Source organism: Manis javanica, chromosome 12, assembly GCF_040802235.1.
Source record: "Manis javanica isolate MJ-LG chromosome 12, MJ_LKY, whole genome shotgun sequence".
Taxonomy (NCBI): Eukaryota; Metazoa; Chordata; class Mammalia; order Pholidota; family Manidae; genus Manis; species Manis javanica.
The window spans coordinates 55,272,605-55,298,732 of NC_133167.1; the positions used below are offsets into that span (position 1 = coordinate 55,272,605).

At 38.2% G+C, this 26,128-nt stretch overlaps 1 protein-coding gene across 49 annotated transcripts in view; it reads left to right on the forward strand.

Annotated features, from left to right (window-relative positions):
• The first annotated feature begins 17,844 nt into the window (after window positions 1-17,844).
• Window positions 17,845-26,128, forward strand: part of TTN (titin) — a 262,742-nt gene continuing 254,458 nt past the window's right edge. For 48 of the 49 annotated variants that reach the window (XM_073218602.1, XM_073218615.1, XM_073218603.1 and 45 more), the window contains exons 1-6: window positions 17,847-18,067; window positions 20,251-20,354; window positions 22,425-22,628; window positions 24,094-24,381; window positions 24,871-24,956; window positions 25,047-25,291. In XM_073218602.1, the coding sequence (XP_073074703.1) occupies window positions 20,264-20,354; window positions 22,425-22,628; window positions 24,094-24,381; window positions 24,871-24,956; window positions 25,047-25,291 (914 nt within the window). In that variant the 5' untranslated portion in view covers window positions 17,847-18,067; window positions 20,251-20,263. Of the gene's footprint in view, window positions 18,068-20,250; window positions 20,355-22,424; window positions 22,629-24,093; window positions 24,382-24,870; window positions 24,957-25,046; window positions 25,292-26,128 lie in introns of all 49 variants that reach the window. The other variant, XM_073218650.1, reaches the window with a different exon arrangement.

A 26,128-nucleotide genomic window follows, 5' to 3' on the forward strand; every position in this document is an offset into this window, starting at 1 on the left:
AAGACAATTTTCCAAAGTCAAATATACTAATTTCTCACTATGGTATATCCCTTTTCCATGAAAAAGGAATTCATTTTTAATTGATTTCTCCTATACTTTTTCACCAAATCACTAATTTTAATGGGAAAAATACTTAGAATAGATGAAATAATAAAGAATTTGTTTTCACTGGCCCTAAGTACCCAATTGTATACTGTATAGAAAATTTAACCCAATCGTCATATCCAGAATTTTTCACGTTCATGGCATTGTCCTGGTGAAATTCGCTAACATGGAATTCCATGTCAGACACCAGTAGGAAATATTATCTAAGGCAATAAAATGTGAGATGATAAAGACAAGATGACAAGCAATAGCTATAACAACGTGATGAAATGACAAATGAGGATGGGAGCAGTTACTGCGCTGAAGAAGTGCAAACCCAACTATGATTGTGTGCTGATGTTCTCCTCTGGGGTGTGAGATTTTCTTTTTTCAATGTGTCCTCCTCCTCCTTTCCCTGCTCTGTTCTAGAGTAAACACACATGTACACATACATGTATATTTACACATACATAAATTACACATTTAATTAATTATATCTCTATCCATAATGGGTGATCTCTGAAAATCTCACAAAGACTCGATCTGGAAAGTCATCCTAGGCATCCTCATCTTTCTCCATGTGACCATTCCATCAGGACTAGTCTTGAGCATCCTTTGGAGGTAGCTTCAGGGAAATTTCTTCTAGTTTAGTAAGAAGACACTGTCCTGTAAACCTGTAAGGTTTAGCCTGTTTGAGCCAAACTGAGAAGTTTCAGATTGTTCGAAAGGAGGAACATTTCGCCATTATGTGTGCACAGTTCTAGGTCCTCCCTTTCATTGCCTGGTTTTCTATAAGCGAAGAGTTAACATAAGGTAGGAAGAAAACATTTTCCACAGCTGGTGTAGGACTATATATCTAACGAATAAGTTGCTCCACGTCAGCTGCTTGATTTTATCTGGTGTGTCTTTCAGAGCCTTGCTGGAGAAGACCAGCAGCCTCGGCAACACACAGGAGCTCGTGGGAAAGGAAGAATCTCAGACATACTGGATCAGAGTCTTCAATGTAGCAAACATTGTTTTAGAGAGTATTTTGGTTTTTAAAGAGTTCAAGCCTTAAATGAAGTAATTTTATACTGGTGACATCTGTGCTCCAAATTTGTAAGATTCAAAATAGAAGAATTCAACATTGGTTGCCATAGAAACACTTAGATTGACACATTTCTATAGTAGAAATAGTAAAAAGAAGTTAGAGTGACAAGGACCACTCTGTAGGGTCCTGTTTGAAAATGAATTCGTGTTTAGGCATCACATGTTTAATCAGACAGTTTTAACAATGTGTGGTGCTTAGGAAATGCTACCAAGAACTCTGCAAAATAAGTCCCAAAAGAATAACAAATGTATGTGTTGCAAACCCATAGTGTTGCCCATCTAGGGGCAACATCTAGTGCTCTTAGGGCCACTGCAGGACAGGCAAATTATAATGGTTATAGTGCTTGGATATTTGAAAATATGCCAAAGGTTTATTCAGAATAGGAAAAATATTTTCTGCATTTAGAACTCTTTGGGAAAAATATCAGAAACCAGATGCAGTTATGCCCAGAGTTATATGCCCCACTAGTGAGCATAAATAGCCAACAAGTAAAGGCCAATATTAAATGCCCTTCGGAAAGTTTAACAGTATGAGTTCCCAGAGCATACTATATCAAATGACCTATAAACCTGAGTTATGGTGTGCTCATTTAAACGTTTTGTAATAAAGTAACTCATCTAATTTTTTGGATAATTGTTAACATCTACTGCTGCCACTTTCATTAATAGAAATTACCAAGGAAACTTTGCTGTTCATGTTACTAGAATAAAAATATACTTTTGACTTCAAACTTTATATGGCTATTTCAATAACATGGAAACAGTTATTTAAAGTGAGTATCATTGATATTTAAATTACATGACTTTTGCTGTATACATTAGTGGAAATAGTACCAAGGTTCACTTTGTTTTAATTTTTTAATGAGGAATCCCACTTTATATCTAATCTAGAATCACCTTTTGGAGGTAAAGGAGATGAGATAAACTCAGCCCTTCTCTTAAGAAACCTAGAGACAACTGAATCTTTTTTTAATTAGATAAAGGCCTTTTTGTTGAGGTTGCCATGTACCTCTTTACAAGTGAACTGAAATCCTGAAATAGGGCTTATTAAAATAGTGGAGCACTGATTTTGTAAAATATATGAGGTATTTGAGCCTGTTATAATCAACTTGCATTCACATAGAAGAGAACACTTGTTTTAAAGATAATGGTCTATTCTGTATTACTCCTTTTAAATGTTAGGAGTTTGAAGAGCTAAAGGCCTGGGCAACTAAACTCTTGGAAGCCCATATTCCCTGCATGTGAATAATGGTATGAATGAAACCAACAAGAGCTGAAAGCACTCACTCATCTCTAAGCGGTATTAAATACATAAGCACATTCTTGGTTTTCTTATTAGAACAGGCATATGATAATACGAAGGACTTTGCATTTGGGAGCCAAATGATCAAGAGGCCAGATAAGTTTTATAGTAAAATTTAAAGAAAATTCTTGGGAAGTAGAAGGCAGATAAGAACTTTCTTTGCCTTGGCAATCATAAAAAATGTTCTCTTTATTCAACAGAGAAGAAAAGAAAAATATAACTATAGGACTCCAAACAGAGTCAGCTAAAAACCTAGTGTCCCCAAACACAGGCAGGCTCATATTCAACCCCCAAAAGTCCCAGCCTTAAAGCCCTTTAATGCAGAAATGAGTTGACAGTCTATGATTGATTTGAATGATACAATAACTGAGAATACAGCACATAGTAGCTGATGAAAAATCATCCCTATTAGGAAAGAAAAAGGTAGTTGTAATAAATCTTATCATTCTCTATGGAAATATTTTTGAACATTGAACAAATAGTTGAACATTCTCTTTGTTGGACTAAAATGAACAGTGGCATAATTGAACATAAAAAGTCATTTTGACATGTTGAGCATGTGGAATGTTGAAGAACTTCCTAGATAGATGACCTCCTAAGACTGTATCCCTCAAAACAGGGTTATGAGCATTGCCACCCACACAATACCTGCTTTAAAAAGGCTCAGTACCAAGTTTCAGACAATTAAAAAAATGTAACCTTTATTTTATGAAGGCAAAATATTTTCTTATGTCTTTTGAAATAAGATTTTACATATTTTTAATGCTCTGTTCTGAATGGTTCATATAAATTAATGTTTTCTCTAGAATATATTGTTTGATTTCACTTTGATCTAGTATAGCTTTCATTCTCAGGAAGAAATAACAGAGTTCAAGTCACTTTTTAAAATAATATCTTCTTATTGTATCAAGTAATTACAAATAGAATACTTCATAATTTCTTCTAAATTGAACTTGAGCCTGGATGAAAATATTTTTTAGTGCCCAACATATTCAGATATCATTTTCCTTTTTTAAAAAAAATTTTCATAGGAAGAGATTGTATGTTTAGTTAAGAATACATATCTAAAAGGAAAATCTTTCAAAAATCCATCAACATCATCCACCACATCCACAAAAAGAAAAACAAAAACCACATGATCATCTCCATAGATGCTGAAAGGCATTTGACAAAATTCAACATCCATTCTTGATAAAAACTCTCAACAAAATGGGTACAGAGGGAAAGTACCTCAACATAATAAAGGCCATATACGACAAGCCCACAGCCAACATTATACTGAACAGCGAGAAGCTGAAAGCTTTTCTCCTAAGATCAGAAACAAGACAAGGATGCCCACTCTCCCCACTGTTATTCAGTGTAGTACTGGAGGTCCTAGCCATGGCAATTAGACAACACAAAGAAATAAAAGGCATTCAGATTGGTAAGGAAGAAGTCAAACTGTCACTGTTTGCAGATGATACGATATTGTACATAAAAAACCCTAAAGAATCCTCAACTCCAAAACTACTAGAACTAATATCTGAATTCAGCGAAGTTGCAGGATACAAAATTAATACACAGATATCTGTTGCATTCCTATACACTAACAATGAACTAGCATAAAGAGAAATCAGGAAAACAATTCCATCTACAATTACATCAAAAAGAATAAAATATCTAGGAATAAACCTAACCAAGGAAGTAAAAGACCTATATCCTGAAAACTATAAGACACTCCTAGGAGAAATTAAAGAAGATACTAGTAAACGGAAATTCATGCCATGCTCTTGGGTAGGAAGAATTAATATTGTTAAAATGGCCATCCTGCCTAAATCAATCTACAGATTCAATGCAATCCCTATCAAAATACCAACAGCATTCTTCAATGAACCGGAACAAATAGTTCTAAAATTCATGTGGAACCACAAATGACCCCGAATAGCCAAAGCAATCCTGAGAGGGAAGAAAAAAGCAGGGGGGATCTTGCTTCCCAACTTCAAGCTCTACTACAAAGCCACAGTAACCAAGACAATTTGGTACTGGCACAAGAACAGACCCAGAGACCAATGGAACAGAATAGAGAGTCCAGATATTAACCCAAGCATATATAGTCAATTAATATATGATAAAGGAGCCATGGATATACAATGGGGAAATGACAGCCTCTTCAACAGCTGATGTTGGCGCAACTGGACAGCTACATATAAGAGAATGAAACTGGATTACTGTCTAACTCCATACACAAAAGTAAACTTGAAATGGATCAAAGACCTGAATGTAATTCATGAAACCATAAAAGTCTTAGAAGAAAACATAGGCAAAACTCTCTTGAATATAAACATGAGCAACCTCTTCATGAACATATCTCCAGGGGTAAGGGAAACAAAAGCAAAAATGAACAAGTGGGACTATATCAAACTTAAAAGCTTCTGTACAGCAAAGGACACTATCAGTAGAACAAAAAGGCATCCTACAATATGGGAGAATATATTCCTAAATGACATATCCGATAAGGTGTTGGCATCCAAAATATACAAAGAGCTCACACACCTCAACAAACAAAAAGCAAATAAGCCTATTAAAAAATGAGCAGAGGATCTGAACAGACTCCTCTTCAAAGAAGAAATTCAGATGGCCAACAGGCACATGAAAAGATGCTCCACATTGCTAATCATCAGAGAAATGCAAATTAAAACCACAAGGAGATATCACCTCAAACCAGTTAGGATGGCCAACATCCAAAAGACAGACAACAACAACTGTTGGCAAGGATGTGGATAAAGAGGAACCCTCCTACACTGCTGGTGGGAATGTAAATTAGTTCAACCATTGTGGAAAGCAGTATGGAGGTTCCTCAAAAAACTCAACATAGAAATACCATTTGACCCAGGAATTCCACTCCTAGGAATTTACCCTAACAGGAGCCCAGTTTGAAAAAGACATATGTACCCCTATGTTTATCACAGCACTATTTACAATAGCCAAGAAATGGAAGCAACCTAAGTGTCCATCAGTAGATGAATGGGATAAAAAAGATGTGGTACATATACACAATGGAATATTACTCAGCCATAAGAAGAAAACAAATCCTACCATTTGCAACATGGATGGAGCTACAGGATATTATGCTCAGTGAAATAAGCCAGGTGGGGAAAGACAAGTATCAAATTATTTCACTTATGTGTGGAGTATAAGTACAAAGCAAAAACTGAAGGAATAAAACAGCAGCATACTCACAGAACCCAAGAATGGACTAATAGTTACTAAATGGAAAGGGACTGGGGAAGCTGGGTGAGGGGGGATAAGGTGGAAAAAGGGGCATTATGATTAGCACACATAATGTAGGGGGGGCACGGGGAAGGCAGTATATCACAGAGAAGACAAGTAGTGACTCTATAGCATCTTACTATGCTGATGGACAGTGACTGTAATCAGATATGCAGTGGGGACTTGATAATGGGGGGGAATCTAGTAAGCACAATGTTGTTCATATACGTGTATATTAATGATACCAAAATAAAAATAAATAAATAAATAAATAAAAATAAAAGGAAAATTTGACTTTGTGAAACTATAAATTAGGCTTTCAGAGTGTCAGTAATCCTGAAAGAAAAATTACCTGAGTTTTCTCAGAGTGACCACAATGCCTTCCCATCCTAAAAACACAACACACACATGCACACACATACACACACCCATTCATTCTCTACCACTATGACCAAAGTAAGAAAAATGACAAACAGAAGCATAGTTACACAAGAGCCACATTAAGAGAGTAAAAATAATATCTCAAGCTTTCAGAACCACCAATTTTTTTCAAGGTGAGTCAGAGGGTAGAGCAGCAGCTATCTTATCAAATGAAGTAACTCTATCTTTCTAATCAGCTACCTTGTGATAGAACATAAACTGTAGTCAATCATGCTTAGTGTCCTGTTATATATCCTAGATACACAAGGGGAAGTATTAGTGGTGCTTGACTTGGTGAATATGCTTATTCATATGTTTAATAAACATATGCAATAAATATATTCTTCTTATGTCCTTTAATGTACTAAAATGCTTTCTAAAAAATATTCAACTTGTATGGACATTAACAAGAAAATGTTCTATGTGGAAACTGCATTTTGCTTGGGTTTTGATAAGGCTCTATAGGCTACCTATATACTTACTAAAGTTATTTAAAGATAAGAGATATGTGGTCCTCTAAGGCAGGGTTTCTCAACCTTGGCTCTGTTAACATTTGGGGCCAGATAAATCTTTGTTGTGGAGGGCTGTTCTGGGCATTAGAATGTCTAGCAGCTTTCCTGGCCTCTACCCACTAGACACCATTAGCACGTCCACCCTCAACTGTGACCACCAAAAATGTCTCCAGATACTACCAAATATTCCCTGGCATAAGGTTGTCCCCCATTGGGACCCACTGTTATAAAGATACAAGTTATTGTGGGCTTGGTCAGGATCAAACACTAGTGCTCTCTTCAGCAAAATTTGGAAAGTAAAATCCAGCAAGTTTTCTTTCCCCAAGCTTGCTTCTCTCCTTAACACAGTAAAAGGCATTATTACCAAAACCCATTTTCTTAAGCCAGAAATCTAGTGGTACCCTTATATCTGTTTCCCTCGCTCCAAATTTTCTAATTCCTAACAACTCTAATCATCTCTCATATTTGAGACGACACTTTTATCTTCACTGACATCTTTCCAGGCTTTTTGCTGTGCACCTATGCATGTGAGTGCACACGTGCGGGCACACACACATACTTGTGTACATAGCTATGAACATATGCAACATCAATACCCTCCATCCAAAGACCACGGGGAGTGTATCCACAGTTACATATGCAGGTTTATTGCTGCAACAAAGGAGGCCACATACCTTAGGGGACAGAAGGACCCTGGGCCTAGCTGTGAGCGCCTGGTCAGCTTCTGGATGTCAGGGCCTGCTATTGCTTTTGCAAAGCTTTTGCAAAGCTTAGAGAATTTTTAAACCTGCATTAAGGTCTTATACTTGTTACTCTACTAAACTTCGATGAGTGTAGTCTAACAGGTAAAGAGAGGTTAAACATATAAGGAATAGTGCAAGTCTGGGCAGAGATAAGAGGGGAAGCATCCAGAATATTGGTCTGGCCTTAAAGGGGAATAGAGTCATTTCCCTGTGAGACTGGAGGAAAAAAGATAAGCATATGTCTGGCCATAGAATAAATAAATGTTCAGGCCTTGCCCAGGAAAACGGTGACTATGGGAAAAATAGCTTCACCTCGTTTGTTGATGTTAGGAGAAAAGCAACTCCACAGGGAAGAGACCTGGAGGAGACAAGACCCAAAGGACAGCTGGTGTGTGAAAGTGAAGGTCATTTAAGACCTGGAGGACAGGAAGTGTGTGGCCAAGGTGTAGAAAAGGCAGCCAAATAACAACAGCCAGCAACGGCTTCCACACTGAGCACTTACTACACACCTACTACGAAAACACAAAGGCTCATTAATTATTATATATCAAAAAGCAGTTGTAAATTGAGAAACAAAAGGAAAACTTGCAAAATCTAGTCAATAAAAAATGAAGAAAAGGAGAATGCTCACTCTGAAGAGTGGTGCTGAGGCTGTCTTCATCCAGTGCTGAGGAGGGGCCGGAGAGCTGGAAAAGTGCCAGAAGGCTGCTGCCAAAGAGCTTGACTTCAGAGGAAGACGTGGCTGCTCCGTGGGAACAAACGCAAACTCCCGGGGCGGGAATAGGGAGCTGGGGAGAGCCAGCCCTTGGCTGCGAGGACACGACGCGGTTGCCCCCAGGCGAGGCCACAGGCGCAGCAGCACCTCTGAGGCCCGAAAGCACGGGCTGCGTGCAATGGTGGTTTACAGCGGACCGAGGGTCCAGCGGACTTGGGGAAGGTAAAGTCAAGTCCAGAAGTCAGGCACAGCGCCCGTAGCGAAGAAACATGTTTTCTCGAAGCCCCATTAACTGTCCCAACTATCCTATTTATGTTGGTGATGGTTGTAACTGCTTTTTGTCAGCGTTTGAATTTTCCTTTTTTTTTACTCTTTATAAAAGTCATACACACTCGTTATGCCCAAATAACACAACTGACACTTCATTAGGCCTCTTTCCCATGGTTTTTTCCCCTGCAGGTATGATTTCCCTTGTTTAGACGTCATCAGCCCTGGGTCACTTTCATTCCTAAGAGCAGTTTAGGGAGGTGTCTTTTATGGAGAAAGTTTTTTTGTTTATTTGTTATTAACCATGTTTTTATGAGTTTTCATTTTATTTTTTAATTTCAGTTGGTTTGGGGTGCTTTACCACAAATAATTAGTCTTTGTGTGTGTGTGTGAAAGTGATACATGTTCATGTTGAAAATTCAAACACTTCAGACAGGTATAAGGTAAAAACTATCTAAAGAAAATCACTCTAAACAGTTTTTCAGTATCACTCCAAAAGTTTACTATGAATTTTCATTAAATAAGAATTTAATGAGTATCTTCTATCTAGTACAGTACTGTACCAGGAGTCAGGGATTTAAAGACCAACAAATTTTGTTACTTAGGAAATTTATAGACTTTACAGCCCAGTGGGAAAACAGCAAAACATACAAACAACAAGCAAATATGAACAATGACTGAAATAAACAGATTACTGTGACTGAAAATAATACACACTGTGCATCATTCTGCAACTTGATTGCCCCTACTCTCATTCTTTCTGGGGCAATATGTGGCTCTAACTCATTAATTGCTGGATAAAATTCATACCATTGGCATAACATAAATCATTCACTCATTCTCCCATTGATTGGTATTCAGGTTGTTTCCAAAATTTTTTCAGCTCAATGCTAAAATAAGCATCATTATACTCATACCCCTATGTTTTGATGCATTTGACACTTTATTGACATATGCATGCCAATATTTCCAGCAGTCTTTTGAATTGAATAGGTTAGATTGTGCCATACAAAACTATTTACTTTGTGAAATGTTCAGTCTTTTCCTTTTCCAAAGTTTCCAACTTTGCTTAAAATAATTTCTGCCACCTGTAAGGTTCCACAGATATTTTCCTATATGTTGTTACCATATTTTATTATGTTCTTTTTACTTTGAGATATTTAATCCACTTGAGATTTACTTTACATACTATGTGTTACTTTATTCTGAATAAATATCCAATTATGTCAGTACAATTATGTCAGTACCATTATGAAGTAAACCATCACAGATTAATTCCTCACATTTGCCTGGGTCTACCTCTGGACCCTCTATTCTCTTTAATATTTTTATATTACTGTCCCAATATCTTGCAGTTTGATTGCTATAATTTTAGACTAAGTTGTGATTTCCGGTAAGGCAAGTTTCTTTTCACCCTTCTTATTTTTCAAGAGCTGCCAAATGATCTATTATATCAGTATAAATACTCCCTACTGGTAGACATGGAAGTAATTTCCAGTTTATATTTTTCCTATTATAAATTCCTAGAACAAGTGATTTTTCATCATTTAATATAACTCTGTGTGGCACAAGTAGACAACAAAAACCATCCATAGGTTCACTTATTTGTAGGTGACACCCTGGTACACAACTGTATTATACACATGATTCAAATTCACATCCACAAAATTAACAGCCATGATTCAGTAGTGTTCGTCACTGTGTCCAACCCACAAGTGTTAAATCTTTCAGTATCAAAAAGCTACCATGTAAGCTATGAGCACCCTGCTGAATTTTATTGGTATGCACTGCCTTCTGGCCCTCAGAACTTTTAAAGATAAAATACTTAAAATGACTAATCCCTTGACTTTCTTTTTCTAGTGGTAATTCCTACTCATACTTACTGCCAAATATTATCCCCTAAAGTCTTTAAACAAGAGTCTCAGAAACAAGTATGAGGCAGTCAGCTGGGCTAGGCTGGTTCTAACATTGGCACATGACATGGATTCATCCTCAAAGCCTATTTGTGTCATGAACTCATGAAAAACATGGTGCAGCTTGCACCTTCAGCCTTCTCATGTCACAGCAGGTTCTGAACTGGGAGAGGTTATATTTGCATTTCACACTAACCTTCTCCAGGGTGTTTGCTTGCCTCTTACACATTTACAAAGAGAAGATCCATTCGATGTCTCTAATGACAATTCTACTTCAATATTCTACAATCCAAGAGCATAATTATCAAACTGGATGTGGATTTACTTATAAAAATGTAAATTATGTGATAAGTGTAAAGTAGTGATGTTATGCCAGTGAGAAAATATGAAAATCTCTACAACAGGGAGTATGAACTTTCTTTAAAAAACTCTTAAAGATAATGGTAATCACTTGTCAGTCAACCTTACAGAACACAGGATCCTAGCTATAGTACTCTGGCCTTCAGTTTCAATTTCTGCCAAAGGAACATCTCAGAGGTAATAGTTACCAAAGGACTTTTGAGTATTATAAATACCTTCCCCACCATGGATCAGGAGCTGGCACTCCCTGGCTTATTTTTTAAACCTGGACTATATTTCTTTAGCCCTTGTGAGGAAAATGGAAGTTCCTACGGCCAGGATCCTCACCTGACCCTAAACTGCTTGATGCTGTAACTGGCCTGCTGCTAGGCTACTGCTTCCACACCCTGGGCAATGAGCTATTACTGACTGAGTCCCTAGTGCTCCTGGCAGAGGCAGAGTTGAAGGAGGATTACAGACCTGCAGACTATTGGATGAGGATGTAATTCTAGTGCTCGACTATTGCCAGGAGAACAGTCCTGGTAATAGGCCCTTTCACCACAAGAAGGTTCCATTGTCATTCCTGGGTCTCACTGATATGGCGAACTTGCCCAGGGCTGAAACCCATTGGCAAGACCACCCCTCATTCAGTTAAATTTACTGAGTTTCTTTTTAGTGCTATGCCCTTAACTTTTGTTAAACATTTCCACCAAAAATATCAACCTATTTATTAGGTCACTGCATCTGCTATAGATCTGTCATTAAACACTTTGTGTTTTGTACCTCACTCAGTGTTCCTCTATAAAGTTGTACGTGATAAATTTAACTCAGTGTTAGAAAAATTATACTTCCCCAAGGAAGTGTAATTGGTCTGCTTCTCTCTATATAGTGAGATTTATGCCTTTTTTTTCTTTAACTTCTAGGAAGTTCACCACCAACCCTGAAGATCAATGTGGATAAAGTGAAGGTCCTGTGGCCTGGATTCCCACCTGGCCCTGGTTGGCTAACCTGCTACACATACGTGGGCAATGCATCGTTATTGACTCTATATAATGAGCCCCGCACAGTGCTCTGGGCGACATGGTGGTGCAGCTGCAAGGCTGCAGGAGAGCAGAGATGAAACTGGAGTGGTGGCAGCTCTGAGGACAAAGACAGACGGCTGCAGGGACAGAGAGGCCCAGAGGCAGAGACCAGCTTGCTGCATGCAGACTTGCTCTGAGTGTACAGGATTCTAGTGACTGACCTGCCACCATGGAAATAAAGTTGGGTATAACCCTTTTACCCCAAAAACATTCTACTGTCATTTCTTTGGTCACATTGAATCCATAGTGAACTTACCTGGGGCTGAAACCCATTGACAATCAACTATAGCAAACAGAATTGCCTTATGAATTTATGTTGTTCTTTGACATGGTTTTAGTTTTCTACTTGTTTCTATTTTCTCTGAAAGTTACTCTTTAGTCCCACCTCTCTTTTGTCATGTTTTATGTACTTTTGTTGAAATGTCTCAGTTCTTTTGTGGAATGAAATAAAAATACCCCAGTTACTCTCCCACAAGAAGTTTTTTATGATTCATTCTGCACTGCTCTTCTCCAGCCCTGGGTCCCTGAGCACTTTAGTGTTTCTCCCAGTCATTTTGGCTCTTAGCTTTCATTGTCTCTCCTTCCACTGTTACATAGTCCTCTTGTCTTCCCAACTAATGTCTAAGTAAAGGATCCTCCATAGTTCTTGGTACACAGAAGACACTCAAAAATCACTTGAGAAGGAAAGAAAAGAGGGAGAACAGAAGAGAGGGAGGGAGGAGGAAGGGAATAGGAGTCCGAACTTAACACTAAAAATACATGCTGCCTGTAGGGAGGAAGGGTAAGAAGAATCTATTGGAAATTGAAACAATTATATAGCAATGAAGGTAGGTAAGTGTTTAGGTCGATTTAGCTTAAGAGGGAGAAAAGATTTTTATTGTCTCCACACAAGCAGATCAGGTCATAGCACAGGAAGCAACTCAGAAGTTCAACTGAAGAGAATTTAGTGAAGGACTATTACACGGTGAAGGCAAGTTCAAGGACACTGACAGGTGGGGAAGAACCCAGGATAAGCAACAATACAAAGCCCTGGCTAAAAACACAAGAAGGGAGCAGTAACAGGAACTCAAAGAGAGTATGGGAAAAGGGTCCCTGGCAGGAGCGTGGCTACAAGTAGAAGGTGTTCCTGGCGAAAGTACAGCTGAGCAAGGGGGGACCCGAGGGCATAAATACCCTGAACTTTCCCCTGCCAGCTCTTCCCCTTGGCTAAGCCTTATCAGATACCAAAGGGCAGGGGAGGACCCCTCTAGGGATCAGCCTCCCAGGGGCACAGGATAGGGCAGAAGGGGGTGGGTAGCGAATTGAGGGGCACCTAGAGAATATCCGGCAGCTTATGGAGGGCGACTGTAGCAAATCCAGTCAGAGAACATCCAGCACTTTGCTTGCACAGTAAGGGTTTTTCAAAAGGATTCTGTTTGTAATTAGGTGAGAAAATGGGCGTGGAGGTAGGTATTTGTCCAGGAATTTTAAATAGATGGGGTAAAACACAGAGGTAAAAAAGCCTAAATCTTTTCAACGGATACATAAAATCCTTAGAATTCCATATGAATATAAACCGTCATTTAAAGTTCAGGGTCTTTTAAGTACTTCCAAGATTACCTTTGTTTTTTTAGACAGTACAGCTGCCTATAGGGTCATTTTTAGATTTTTTCCTACACAGGTGTTTTTACTCTTGGAGGATCCACCTCATAACATATCAAACATTAAAATATACCCATCATAAATACATTGACTAATTGACATGTCTGCTTTGTAGACATTTAATAAATACCTATTTTTTCGGTTTTGCAGAATTTTTTGTACTTCAATGCAAAACTTATTTTTCAGCTCCCAAACACATTTTTGACCCTGGAAGAACCCTTAATCCTTAGGTCATGTGCCTACAGTAGTTGCCCGGTAAAAGGAGCCTAACTGCCTCCCTTCAACATGTGTGAAGCAGATTATTATTTGACAACAATATCATCTCCAGGGAACATCTGCTGGTGGTTGGATCTAAACTGGTTTACAGTTTCCTGTCCCGAGCTTCCAGCAATGCAGCTTATTTCTTCTTTCAGACTCCAGTAGTTCCTGGGCTTTGCTTTAATTCCACATGTAAATGTAAATGTCACCTTTTGAGGCTCTTCAGGGAAGGAATATCTGGACCAAGTGAAGGTTCCTATGACCAGGATCCTCACCTGGCCCTGGCTGGCTAGCTCACTGCACATGTGTGGGTAATACGTTGTTATTGACTCTCTATAAAGAGCTCTGCCCAGTGCTCTGGGTGACACAGTAGCACAGCTGCACGGCTGCAGGAGAGCAGAGACTGGAGTGGTGGCAGCACTGAGGACAGAGACTGAGATGGCTATGGGGGCAGAGAAGCCCAGAGGAGGAGACCAGCTTGCTGCATGCGGACTTGCTCTGAGTGGACGGGATTCTAGTGACTGACCTGCCACCGTGGGAATAAAGTTGGGTATGACCCTTTCACCCCAAGAACGTTCCGTTGTCATTCCTCAGTCTCACTGAATCCACAGGGAACTTGCCCGGGCTGATACCCATTGGCAAGACAGAATGACATGAGCTCACTTTTGGACTTTTCAAAGATTTCTTAGAAAACACTATCCTGGATATTCTACCTGGTAGTTATATAATTGCTCAAATCAGTTTACTAAGCCCTGAAATAACCTTCCTTTGCACCATGCTTGACACCAGCAAACAATCTACAAGCCTGCTATGTGTCAGGTCCTCACTGTCCTGGCCACTGTCACATTCAGTCTATTGTGTGATCTTCCCAATAACCCTGTGAAGCGGGTAATACAATCCTCAATTTACAATGAAAAAAATCTGAGACTCAGAGATTCAAGCAAGTTGCTTAGGCCCATGTAGGGTAGGAGCGAAATTCCATATGACCCTGGAGTCAGAGCTACTGAGAAATGCAAAACTAATAAGATCTTTCTTATTTTGGTAGAGGTATCATACATGTAAAAATAATTTTTCTGTATTTAATGTAGCATTACATATGTTAGTGACTATTGGTACCTCTGCAAATAATTGTAGAAATCAATTCATTTGATCTTACTTCTAAAGCAGTTGTAACTGCAGCTAGTAAAATGAGAAGGGAAGTCTCCTCGTGAGTTTTAAACAGTACTCTCCTGTATCCCACATCCCCAGTGCCACTTTGCCTGCCTTTATAACTCAAGGAACTCAGGTGATTCTCCATTAGAACAGGTTGTTTGGTTGGCACATTCTTCCATGGGTACTTCCTGAATTTGTTTTTCTACTTCTTTGTGTAAAAACAACACAATGATGAGTCTGTATTTTAGCTTTAAAATACTTTGAGTGGAAAGGAGTTTATAGATATAGTATTACTAGATTTTACTATGCTTATTAAAATGCAAACTTCATGAGGGCAGAGATTTCTGTCTGTTGTATGCATTGCTGTAATCCCAGTTTCTGAGCTGTATTTAAAACAGGAGGAATGCACAAAAATTTTTTAAATGAATTATAAGAAACATTCATTTTACTCTTTTCTCTTAGAAAGGACTCTTACATTAGACTTAAAAACTGTACCCATTTCTCAGACAACCCCCAGTAAGTTCTTCTTTTCCCAAATGGTCCTATGTAGTATAAACAAAGTCTGACACCAACAACAGCTATGTTGATGGTGTAACTGCCTGAGTTTTATGACATATCTTAGTCTAGGTCTCAGTCACAGATCACTGAGAATTTATTAGAAGGTTATGTGGACCAGTCTCCAAAAGTGCAGGAACCATAACTATCTTCTTGATCGCCACTATCTAGCCACCATCTAGCAAAATGCCTGGCACAGTTATTACTCAGTAGATATTTGCTGAGTCAATAAGCAATGATAGAATCCAGAATTATAATAATTTATCATAATAATTATCCTGAGCATATGCTTAATAAATATTTATTAAATTTCCTTGACTATAATGCTCAAAAAGAGCATCACACTATACATTCCATACTAAGTAGGCATTATATTTGAATTATCAGCTGTTTTGGATTATTTATGGGACTCCTCCCCCCAGTTAGGGTGGTAATTTAAGATGTTACTGCATCAGTAAGCTCCCCAAATCTGAGAAGTATTTGGTTTCCCCTGGGCCAGCTTACTGTATTCCAACGATGGCATATTTAATTTTAAAATTAATGCCTACTATGAGGTCATGTACTGTCAACTACTGATCACTAATCCAATCAGATGGTCTCTTTCCGGAGGAGTGTATTAGTTATTTACTAACAGCTCCTTCCTTCTTTCTCCTTCCTTCCTCCTCCTTTTCTCCCTTCCTTTCTTAACTCTGAATGCCTTAATAAGGATGTAAATGCCAAAAGGCAAGAATCTGGACAGTACTAGAAATGTCCCACAATGAAGAGACAAGCAGCTTTGGAGGCCCGACACTTGCCCCTCTGTCTGTGACGCACGGCCCGTCCCCCTGGCTCCGGGGCTCCCTGTACTGCCCCAGGTCAGGTGACACAGACTTCAGTGTTCTGGTCACTCCCTCCCTCCAGTTTCTCATAAGAATTAAAGTGGTTTGACTTTGTCTTAACACACATAGTGAAACATTAGCATGCTTCACATTAGGTCAAATGAATCTAAACATACATATACATGAACATACCATAGGCCATACACCACATATATAAAATATGCACAAACACATTTTAAATAAATAGCCAGTTGGTGAGACCCCAAATCAGAAAGATCACCCAAACTTTCTAGTCTTGCTTTGCCTTATGACTGGCAGGCTGCCTATAATATGACTCTCTGATTGGGGCTAATTTTTAAGATATATAACATGAAACTAATTATTTTGGAATAAATAATCAAACAGTAATGGAAGATAGAGTCTGTGGGGGGAAAATGCAATCAATATAGGTATATCACTGCTTAAGTAAAGGAGACAAATGTTTAAATAAATACCTGTTGTCATCTTGTCTATATAACTGTACTACACCAGTTGTGCAGTATAATTTAGCTCTGTTTAATCTTAATAAATTAATCACTATATAAACAATACAAAGTATGGAATACTCAGAAAGTTGAAAAGTCTAATGCATGGCCAAGGTCTTTCACAACAGGGAACATTTTTATTACAGACATAAATAAATTTAATTTAAATTTAGTCCACTTTATTAAGACAAGTTTCTTTGCATTATGAACAAGACAGCTTTCTTCTCTCTTAGTAGAGTTTCACAAATCTTTCAGCTGAACCATCATAAAGATCTTTTAGTATGCTCTTTTGTATTTGAAATGTCTCTTGCCTGAAATTAAATTCAGTCCTGAAATAGCAACTATATCATCCCCCAACTACTACCCATTAGTAACAGCAACTCCACTGATAAGTAAAGCAGCCTTCATGTGCCTGGAAAAAGAAGCCTATGGATCATTTAAACATAAAGTTTGGCTACTCATTAAGGAACAGTTCATGCATATTTACAAATATAAATGCCAGAAAAAAATGACATATGAAAAAAGTGAAGCCATTACACTATATAGACTAAATCTAAGCAGAGTTCAGATTTTGCCTTTCAATGTTATTTCTTGCAGGGCTGTTTAAACACTAAGCTCATTAACATTGGCTTAACTCTCCCCAAAGTACAAGTGGATTCTGGAGAATGTAGATAGTATAAATGGGCTCTCTCCAGTGTTTAGGTTTATAGGCACTGACTCTTCAAAGAAAGTGAAGTCTTATGCATGAGATAAATTCCCTCATCTGTTATCATGATTGACAAGTCCATTTGGTTGGTTGCATGGGGGAAGGGAACCAAAATGGGGCCTGACTCACAGGGCAGAGCCCTCAGGTTTGGGGCTATTTTATATGACTGGCCACAAGTGTCTTCTGTTGTCACAAATTCTCCTCAGACCAGTGTTTTCAGATTTTAACATGAGCAACAAATGCTCTTCTCTAAGCCTTAGCACAGTTATTCTTTAAATATGGTTCGATTTCCCTGGTAAAGCCTCTTTTGAGGTGCTAAATTTAGCACTGCCAATCAGAAGAACAGGTGGTATGTGACACTACCAAATAGGTCTCTCTCCCATCATGCTTCCCTAGGAGAGCCAATCACCCAGCATCTGGCCCTAAGGATGTGGGGCTGTCAGCAGATCTGGCAAATATAAGGGCAGGGCCAGACCCTGGCTCTTGAGCAGTCGTGCATTCCCAGCCTCGCCTCGGGTGTAGGGATTGCATAGAAAAGCAAAACTACACAGTCTTAACTGTGTAGTTTTGTTTTTAAGTTTAGAGGCTCACCGATTCATGTTGGAGATGGTCAAAAAAACCAACTCTAGATAGGACGTCGTTTCCAAAGCAACCTTGGGCTTAGTCCCACCCTTTTTGGGCACTCTTGAGAAATCAGGTGAGCAACATCTTTTCTCTTTCTAATAATAGAGTCCCTTCCTTCTTAATTTCTAGTTTCCAATTATTTTTGTATATTAAATGCCTATATACATGTGTTCGACTATGCATAGCTGGTAACGATCCATTATTTGAATCTGCTTGTTAAGCTATGTTTTAAAATATGTGAATGTTTTTCTTTAAAAAGTTGAATGGTTTAGTATATCAGCACAAAGATTCAAATTGTTTTGATGGGCCTAATATTCTAAAAGTGTTAAAGTTCAGGTCTGAAATGGTGATAGAAATGTTTGCTTCTTTTATAGACCCTTTTTGTCTGTTAAGAATGTTCAAGGTTATATTACTCAGTGATTAAGTGAGACACACCAAGAATAGCTCTGATAAAATGCATGTGGTATCAGCTACACCCGGATGACTTTTTAAGGGAATCAACTGCTGAGGTATCAGTTGCAGGACAGTGACAGAACACTTGGCTGCTGTCAGTCAACTTGGGAGAGTTTATTTTGGGAACATGACATTTTAGATGCATGCCTTCAGCCCTTATTAGACAAAGGCCTCTCAAAGGCAAGTGCTAAAGCCACAAAATTCACCTACCTATAGTAATGAAAGACCAATTTATGTCAGTTAACTGCAATGTATTTAGAAATTTGGAGGAAAATCTATATAATTTTCTAAAATGCAATCTCATTATGTATTTTATTTCAACTCGATCAAATTATATGATCTGAGATCAATATTGATGCTAAGAAGGGTGAAAAATAATGTTGTAACTTTTTATTTCTAAATACACTTTGATTTCCCATCTTTCTGGAATTAGATTATTAATTATAAATGCCAGTAAATACATAGATATAAAACACATCAATGGCGTAGAAGAACAGAGCTATGTTTAGAAGACACACTAGATCATAAACAGGAAAAGTCAGACAGAGAAGGTATTTGTCCTAAAGATAATATGTTACAATAAGGAGTTCTTGAGAGAAGTTTCACAAAAAACTTTTGGAAATTACCTGAATTTTCCAAATATAAGTTTTATTGTCTCAGAGAATTTTGGTTTCAATTTCTTTTTAACTAAGTCAAAAAGTTACAATAAGGTACAGAATTATCATTACAAAGATTGTTGTTCCATAAGTTTTTGGTGAACAGAGAATTTTATGAAAAATAGTAATGAAGCAATTGACAAGTGAGAATTTGCTTTTTATATCAGAATAGTGGAATAGTCACATTGAATAGTAAGATATTTATGCATCAGAAAATTCTTCACATAATCTTTCTGAAACTGATAGACAAAGTACTTTCTTCTGTTTAAAAGGACTTAACTGCAAATTTTGTATTCATTTCTTTGACTTTGAATATTCAAGTTATGAAAGCAGAGGTCTTTCTACTTCATCTACATTTCACACCAGCCTCCCATTTTTCAGAGTCCGCATAGTGTGCCTTATTAAGAACTCAAGTCAGTATTTTTCTTTCAAATCTATAATAAATTTTGACCTACTCACTTAAATTTAATTTTTATGAATATTTACTTCAGCAGTAGTAAAGTTTTTTGAGCAAATACAAAATGAAGAACTATTAAGAAATAGGAAGCACTCTATGCTGTCTACAAAAGGTTTGCATATTTGACAGAGCTTGCCAAAACTTTTCAAGTAAGGCAAGGAAAAGCAAAGTTCAAATTTTCAGTTTTGGTGACTATTTTAAGTAAATATTTGGAATGCTTAAGTTAATAATGCCCAACCCCAACCCTACATTAACTCTATAAATATGGATGCAGTGAGTAAAAAATATTAGGAGGAAGGAAATGTTTTTTTATTAATAGTCTTTCAGGCATTTCAACTGATGCAAAGATTCACTTTACACTTTGCACACATCTCTTATTATTCTTCATGATAATAAAGAATAATTGCTTACTCCACTTTCCCTCTCTCCAACACTCGCCTACATTTCCCACCTCTGATAAGACTAAATTTCCCTCTTGGACTACGAAGGAACACTCCTTATCATGCTTGCCTAAATGCTTTTCCATTTCCTCGTGGACTTGCTACTCTGTTAGGTTTCAAGACAATTCAGAAAACAACTGTTCAAATTTAAGCCACAAAGGAGAAAGCCGACCCACCACCCGAGGCCCAGGGACGATTCCAGAGTGGCCCTGAGCTGTGGAATTCTAATTTACTTTCTCTTCCTTTTCAGAGTGCCTGCAAAGATGACATCTCAAGCACCGACGTTTAAGCAGCCGTTACAAAGCGTTGTGGTACTGGAGGGTGGTACCGCAACCTTTGAGGCTCACATTAGTGGTAAGCTCACGCATCCACCCTTGACTTTTCTTCATCTCTCCCCCCCTCATATATTAACTTTGCTGTAGGACCTGAAGCCAGGGTTGAGTCCTGCTTTCACTTGGTAAAATCGGTCTAAATCTACGGAAGAGTCATTGTAAGGGTATATACTGTTCACAGAGTACTGACAAAATCTGACAATATAATGGCCTGAAAATGTTTTATTCATATCTATAATTCCACAAAGCAAAATAATTAGCATTGGATTAAAATTGCTGTCAGAATCCAGCTGCTAAATAGGATCAAATGTGGTCATTTTATAATTGGGTTCAGCTGCAGAGCCAGACTGGCAGCCAAGAACTCAATAGGGGCCTTCCATGGAGCTGCTGGGCGGTAGCCCGGGGCTGACTGCTCTGCGTGCCTGAATCCTGATTGTTTTATATGGAAAATAACAATACAACTGACTTTTCTCACAAGCAAAACTCTCAGTGATGAGCTAACTCCTAATTATTTTATTGTTTTATTTTAAATCTTTATTAAGCGATTCTAGTGAATTAAAAGAGTTTCTAATCATTTTGAAATGACAACAAAAATATATATATACAATTCTGGACTATATATTAATCAGAAACACTGACTTTTATTTAAAAGGCAGTTCTTCTTTATCTTTTTTATAACATGGTTTAGGGGTGGTTCCAAAAACATACATGATTTCTGGGACCTATCATCTTGTGAAAAAAATGGGGCTAATCTACAAACTATATTGTAAATTATCTCAAAATTGTTTAATCAACATTGCCTTCTGCAGTGTAATAATTGGTCATATAAAAGTATATGGATTAATTTTAAATCTTGCTTGATGTACCTCCATGGTGCATTGTCCCTCTTAATTTTATTCATTCTTTTCATTTTCTATTTTATGTACCAACCTTACTCACAACTAGGTAACACTTTGTTCATTTTTCATTTTCTATTGTATGTGTATATAGAGACCAATTCAATTCTTCTCATGCATGATAAATCCTAACTTCCAAACAGTTCCCTTATTTATCTTGTAATGCTCAGTAATTCCTGAACTGAGCAGAACACATATGCCTTCAGGAAGAATTCTGTGGGCTTGTGGAACAGTGGAATTTGGCACCTTCACAGCTTCTTGCTCCTTCACACTCTGGGCTAACACATTCTTACAAAAGCACTACTGAAACTATTTGCTACCTATGAATTAGTCTATTTTAAACTATTTACTTGGCTGTAGTGGGAGACTGGCTTATTTGGAACAACAAAATAAACTTTGTTTTAGTTATCTTCACCTCCTCAGTTTAAGGAGATAGATCACCAGCCTTTAAAGCCAAATGCAAAAGATACTGTGCTCCGAATTTATCTCATGCTTTCTAAGTCCAGATTTTAATATACTTAAAACACTCAACCATGTACATGGAGTTCTTAGCTCCACAGTTCATGGTGAGTGAAGAGCATCTGCCTTTTCTGTCTGCAACTCCAGCTACATATTGCTCTGAAAGACTAGGTTTAGCTTGGTCTCTTGTAAGGGAATCTGCCTCTTCAAGGAGTGACATTTTTACTGATTGCACATTTGAAGAGCAAACTCATGAAGAGAGCATCCCTGCCAGCGCAGAGGTGGGAGGTGGGTGAGCATGTCCTCTTGTGCTTGTCTTAGATCCCCTTTCTGCTTTTGCTCTTCACTTGTTTTCGAAGAAGACTCTTCACTTTTATAAATCCCTCTCATGATTTTAGTGATGTATATTAAATTGCATCAGATAGAACCCTGGGCAGAGGGGCAGGAGATGGAAATTCTAGTTCTCTGTGTGCCACTTCTAGCTGCAGGACCATGCAGAAATCATCAAGCCTCTTTTGGCCTCAGTTTCCTCCCCTCTACATGAACCCACAGATCTTCCTAATGGTCTGCAAGTCTCCACTTCTGTCGTGTGGCCGTAGGGTTCTCACTCTCATTAAGCAGCACAACGCTCTGGGTAGCTCTTACAGGTTAGGACAAGGCAGTCAACATAATGGAACAGAACAGAGGACATTGTCGTACCCCACTCAAGTCTAAAATGACTTGTCTTTGTGCTCCAGGTTTCCCAGTTCCTGAGGTGAGCTGGTTTCGGGATGGCCAGGTGATTTCCACTTCCACTCTGCCCGGCGTGCAGATCTCCTTTAGCGATGGCCGCGCTAGACTGACGATCCCCGCCGTGGCTGAAGCCCACAGTGGACGATACTCCCTGAAAGCCACCAATGGATCTGGACAAGCAACTAGTACTGCTGAGCTTCTTGTGACAGGTAGGCTGGCGGGGACCTGTCCAGCCTCTGCCTCCCACCCAGTGGGCATCTCTGGGCCCTGGTAGGCAGTCCACAAAGAGCTACTGAGCACAAGCAGATGCAGCTTGCATCTGGAGAAGGGCCCACTCATAGCAAAGTTGTTTCCCTTATGGAATATAATTTTCCTCTCAAAATACAGCACAAAAGTGGCTGAAAATCAGTTTCTCTATACAAATATTAAAACACTTAAAAATATATTAAGGAAATGTTAAAAATCATGTTTCTGAGCAAGTAGAAAAGCTTGGAGCCTTGTTTATAAGCCAACTAAGGGATGTGTTTACCTCCAGGAATTCACACTTTAACAAAACAGCTAGTTGATTCTCATGCATGTGGCCCCCAGACCACCTATGTAAGAAACACTGCTCTAGCCTACAAAGTTCAGTACTTATTCATTTACCTTCCATTTCTAAAAATATCACACAGTAAACATACACAGAAAAAAGCAAATGTTTATTTATGATTCAAATCCACGTCACAGTTTTCCCAGAAAATTTACCCCTAATCGTTGTGGCCTCTGTCTTTTTCCTCCATCCTATACTTGCTGGTAAGACATAAATGCACAGCATATTTATACATTGCACATTAATATCTGTCATGAGCTGCATATATGTTATGTAAGTTTATTCAATAACTATACTTTCAGTACTGTTCCAGCACAGGGCTGTCATTGACCTAAGTATCAGGCAACATTAGGTAGGAAGTTCAAAATACATACAGAAAGTTCAGAAATGGAAAATGCACAAAATTGACAGCATCTGCTGTTGTTACTCAGAAACGTGTCAAAATCAATCCCAGTCATTTTGCACATTTATTTTATAAAAAAATTCTTTCAGCATAATTAGCCAACAAATCCCTTTTCTGTATCATAACTAACATTTGTTGGGTCATTATTTGGATTAACATTTTAAATCCAGGCAAATATTTGAATTATTTGAATACTGATCAAGTTGAAGACTATTTAGGGCTTTTAAAATTAAATTAAAATTTAATGATTCGGTAAGTCACAAGTGCATCCATCAAACCAACTATTAGAATTCATTTTAATGCAACTTATTGAAATATGTAAATTGCCCTAATATGTTTCTATAGTGCCAAAAGTGAGGTTGGGAGGAAGTGCTGGAAAGATTCTCTAGAAATGTTTAGCAAGATCTAGCCTTTTTCTTTAAAAAAAAAAAAAAGTAGTGGCTTAGAACTGCTAAACAAAACACAAATAAAATATGGTGGTGGGATTGATTGCCTTCTGTCACCACCTGGTTCCTTTCTTGCTATCATCTACTGGGTGAGCTGGGCTCAAGGACTGTCAAGGACTTTTGGTTTAGCCAGTCATCGCCTGGTTTGGGAATCAAAGCTTGTATAAAATCAGAGCCTGTTGGGGGTGCCCTGCCTGGCAGTCCTGATTTTTTATTTTCTTCTCTTCATATTACAGCAGAGACAGCACCACCCAATTTCACTCAACGACTGCAGAGCATGACTGTGAGACAAGGAAGCCAAGTGCGACTCCAAGTGAGAGTGACGGGAATCCCTACACCTGTGGTGAAGTTCTATCGGGACGGAGCCGAAATCCAAAGCTCCCTGGATTTTCAAATTTCCCAAGAAGGCGACCTCTACAGCTTACTAATTGTGGAAGCATACCCCGAAGACTCCGGAACCTATTCAGTAAATGCCACTAATAGCGTTGGAAGAGCTACTTCGACTGCCGAATTGCTGGTTCAAGGTATGTGCTGGAGGTTGAGGAGCCGGGGGGGAGGGGGAGGGGGAGGGGCCTGATTTACAACAAAGTGGGGCCAGGGTGCCTCCGCTGTTTGTCCTCTGAAGCCTGGAGATGCTGTGAGCTGCAGTCAAAGCTGGTTTTTCAACACCCGTAAATAGAAAATTGTCCGAGATTCTAGGCAGGAGCTCAGAAGCAATTGGTGGATATTAACCTCATTAGAAACTGGGAGTATTTCAGTTAAATCATCTGCACTTTCAAATTATTGGCAAATAATGGAATTTCTTTTAAAAAATGTTTCTATCTAAATTCTCATCTAATAATGAATATTTTCTACTTTTAAATTTAATTATATTCATACGAAACCCAAAACTTTGTACCTTTTCTCTTTTGGGACACCTAGAAAATTTTTTTGATTTTGTAATAAGAAATAACATAACTGCTTTAAAAATGGGTCATTGTGTCCCCTCCTAACTGATCTTTCCCTTCCTGCAGGTGAAGAAGTAGTACCCGCTAAAAAGACAAAGACAATTGTTTCGACTGCTCAGATTTCAGAAACAAGAGAAACACGAATTGAAAAGGTATTTTTCTATACTGTGAGTATTGAAACCTTTCAGATTGTTTCTTCAACTATTCCTCCTCACTGCGGGCTTTATTTTCATCTTTTGCAGAAGATTGAAGCCCACTTTGATGCCAGATCAATTGCAGCAGTTGAGATGGTCATAGATGGTGCCACTGGGCAACAGCTGCCACATAAAACACCTCCCAGGATACTTCCAAAGCCAAAGTCAAGGTCTCCCACACCACCATCCATTGCTGCCAAAGCACAGCTGGCTCGACAGCAATCTCCCTCGCCGATAAGACTCTCCCCTTCCCCGGTCAGACATGTGCGCGCACCCACCCCATCTCCTGTCAGGTAAAGCCTTTTAAAGCAGATCAGGTCATTATGTGTTTTTGAATTAAATTTAATCAATAGGAAGAGAAATAGAAGGAAGCAATAAAAAAAATGTAGCCTGTGATAAAGAGGTAACTATAAGGTACTAAGTGTGATTTTCACATATCTTCATTGTCCACAGGTAATTGGAGAACATTATAAACTCTAATTCTGAATTCTTATTTGTATACCAGTTAATAAATAATCTGCTTTAGGGAACATTTAGAATGAGATGAGAAGAGTACAACATTCAGGGTTGGAATCCCTACATTCAATAAGCCCGATCACTTGCTAACAGTGTGACTTAGGGAAATAATAATAAAACAGTGAATAGTAAATGACACAATAATGAAATAGTTACTACTATATATTGACCACTTTCTATGTCAGACATTTGATTGAACTCTATGTACATTATCTCATTAAATATTTATAGCAACCCTTAAGAATTATCATCCCTAATATTACAGATAGGTGACTGGAGCTAAAGAAAAATAATTTGCTTACAGTCTTAGTCATATCATTTGTAAATTAAAAAGCATCACAATAAGAATGATCTCAAGGTGTGTTGTGAGGATTCAATGAGATGAAGATACTTCATAAAGAGAAAATAGTTGTACAAATGTTCTTATGTTCCAATAATAACTAAAGCCTTCTAAATATTTCACATATGCTTATGTTAGTTTAGCTAGAAAATAAAATGTGTTTCTATGTTTAGTTAATATGTAAGTATTTTAGAAAAAGAGAATGTAGTATCAAGGCTCAGATATGATAAATGTAAGATTATATAGACTTGGAACTTTGGGATTTGGCTTAACA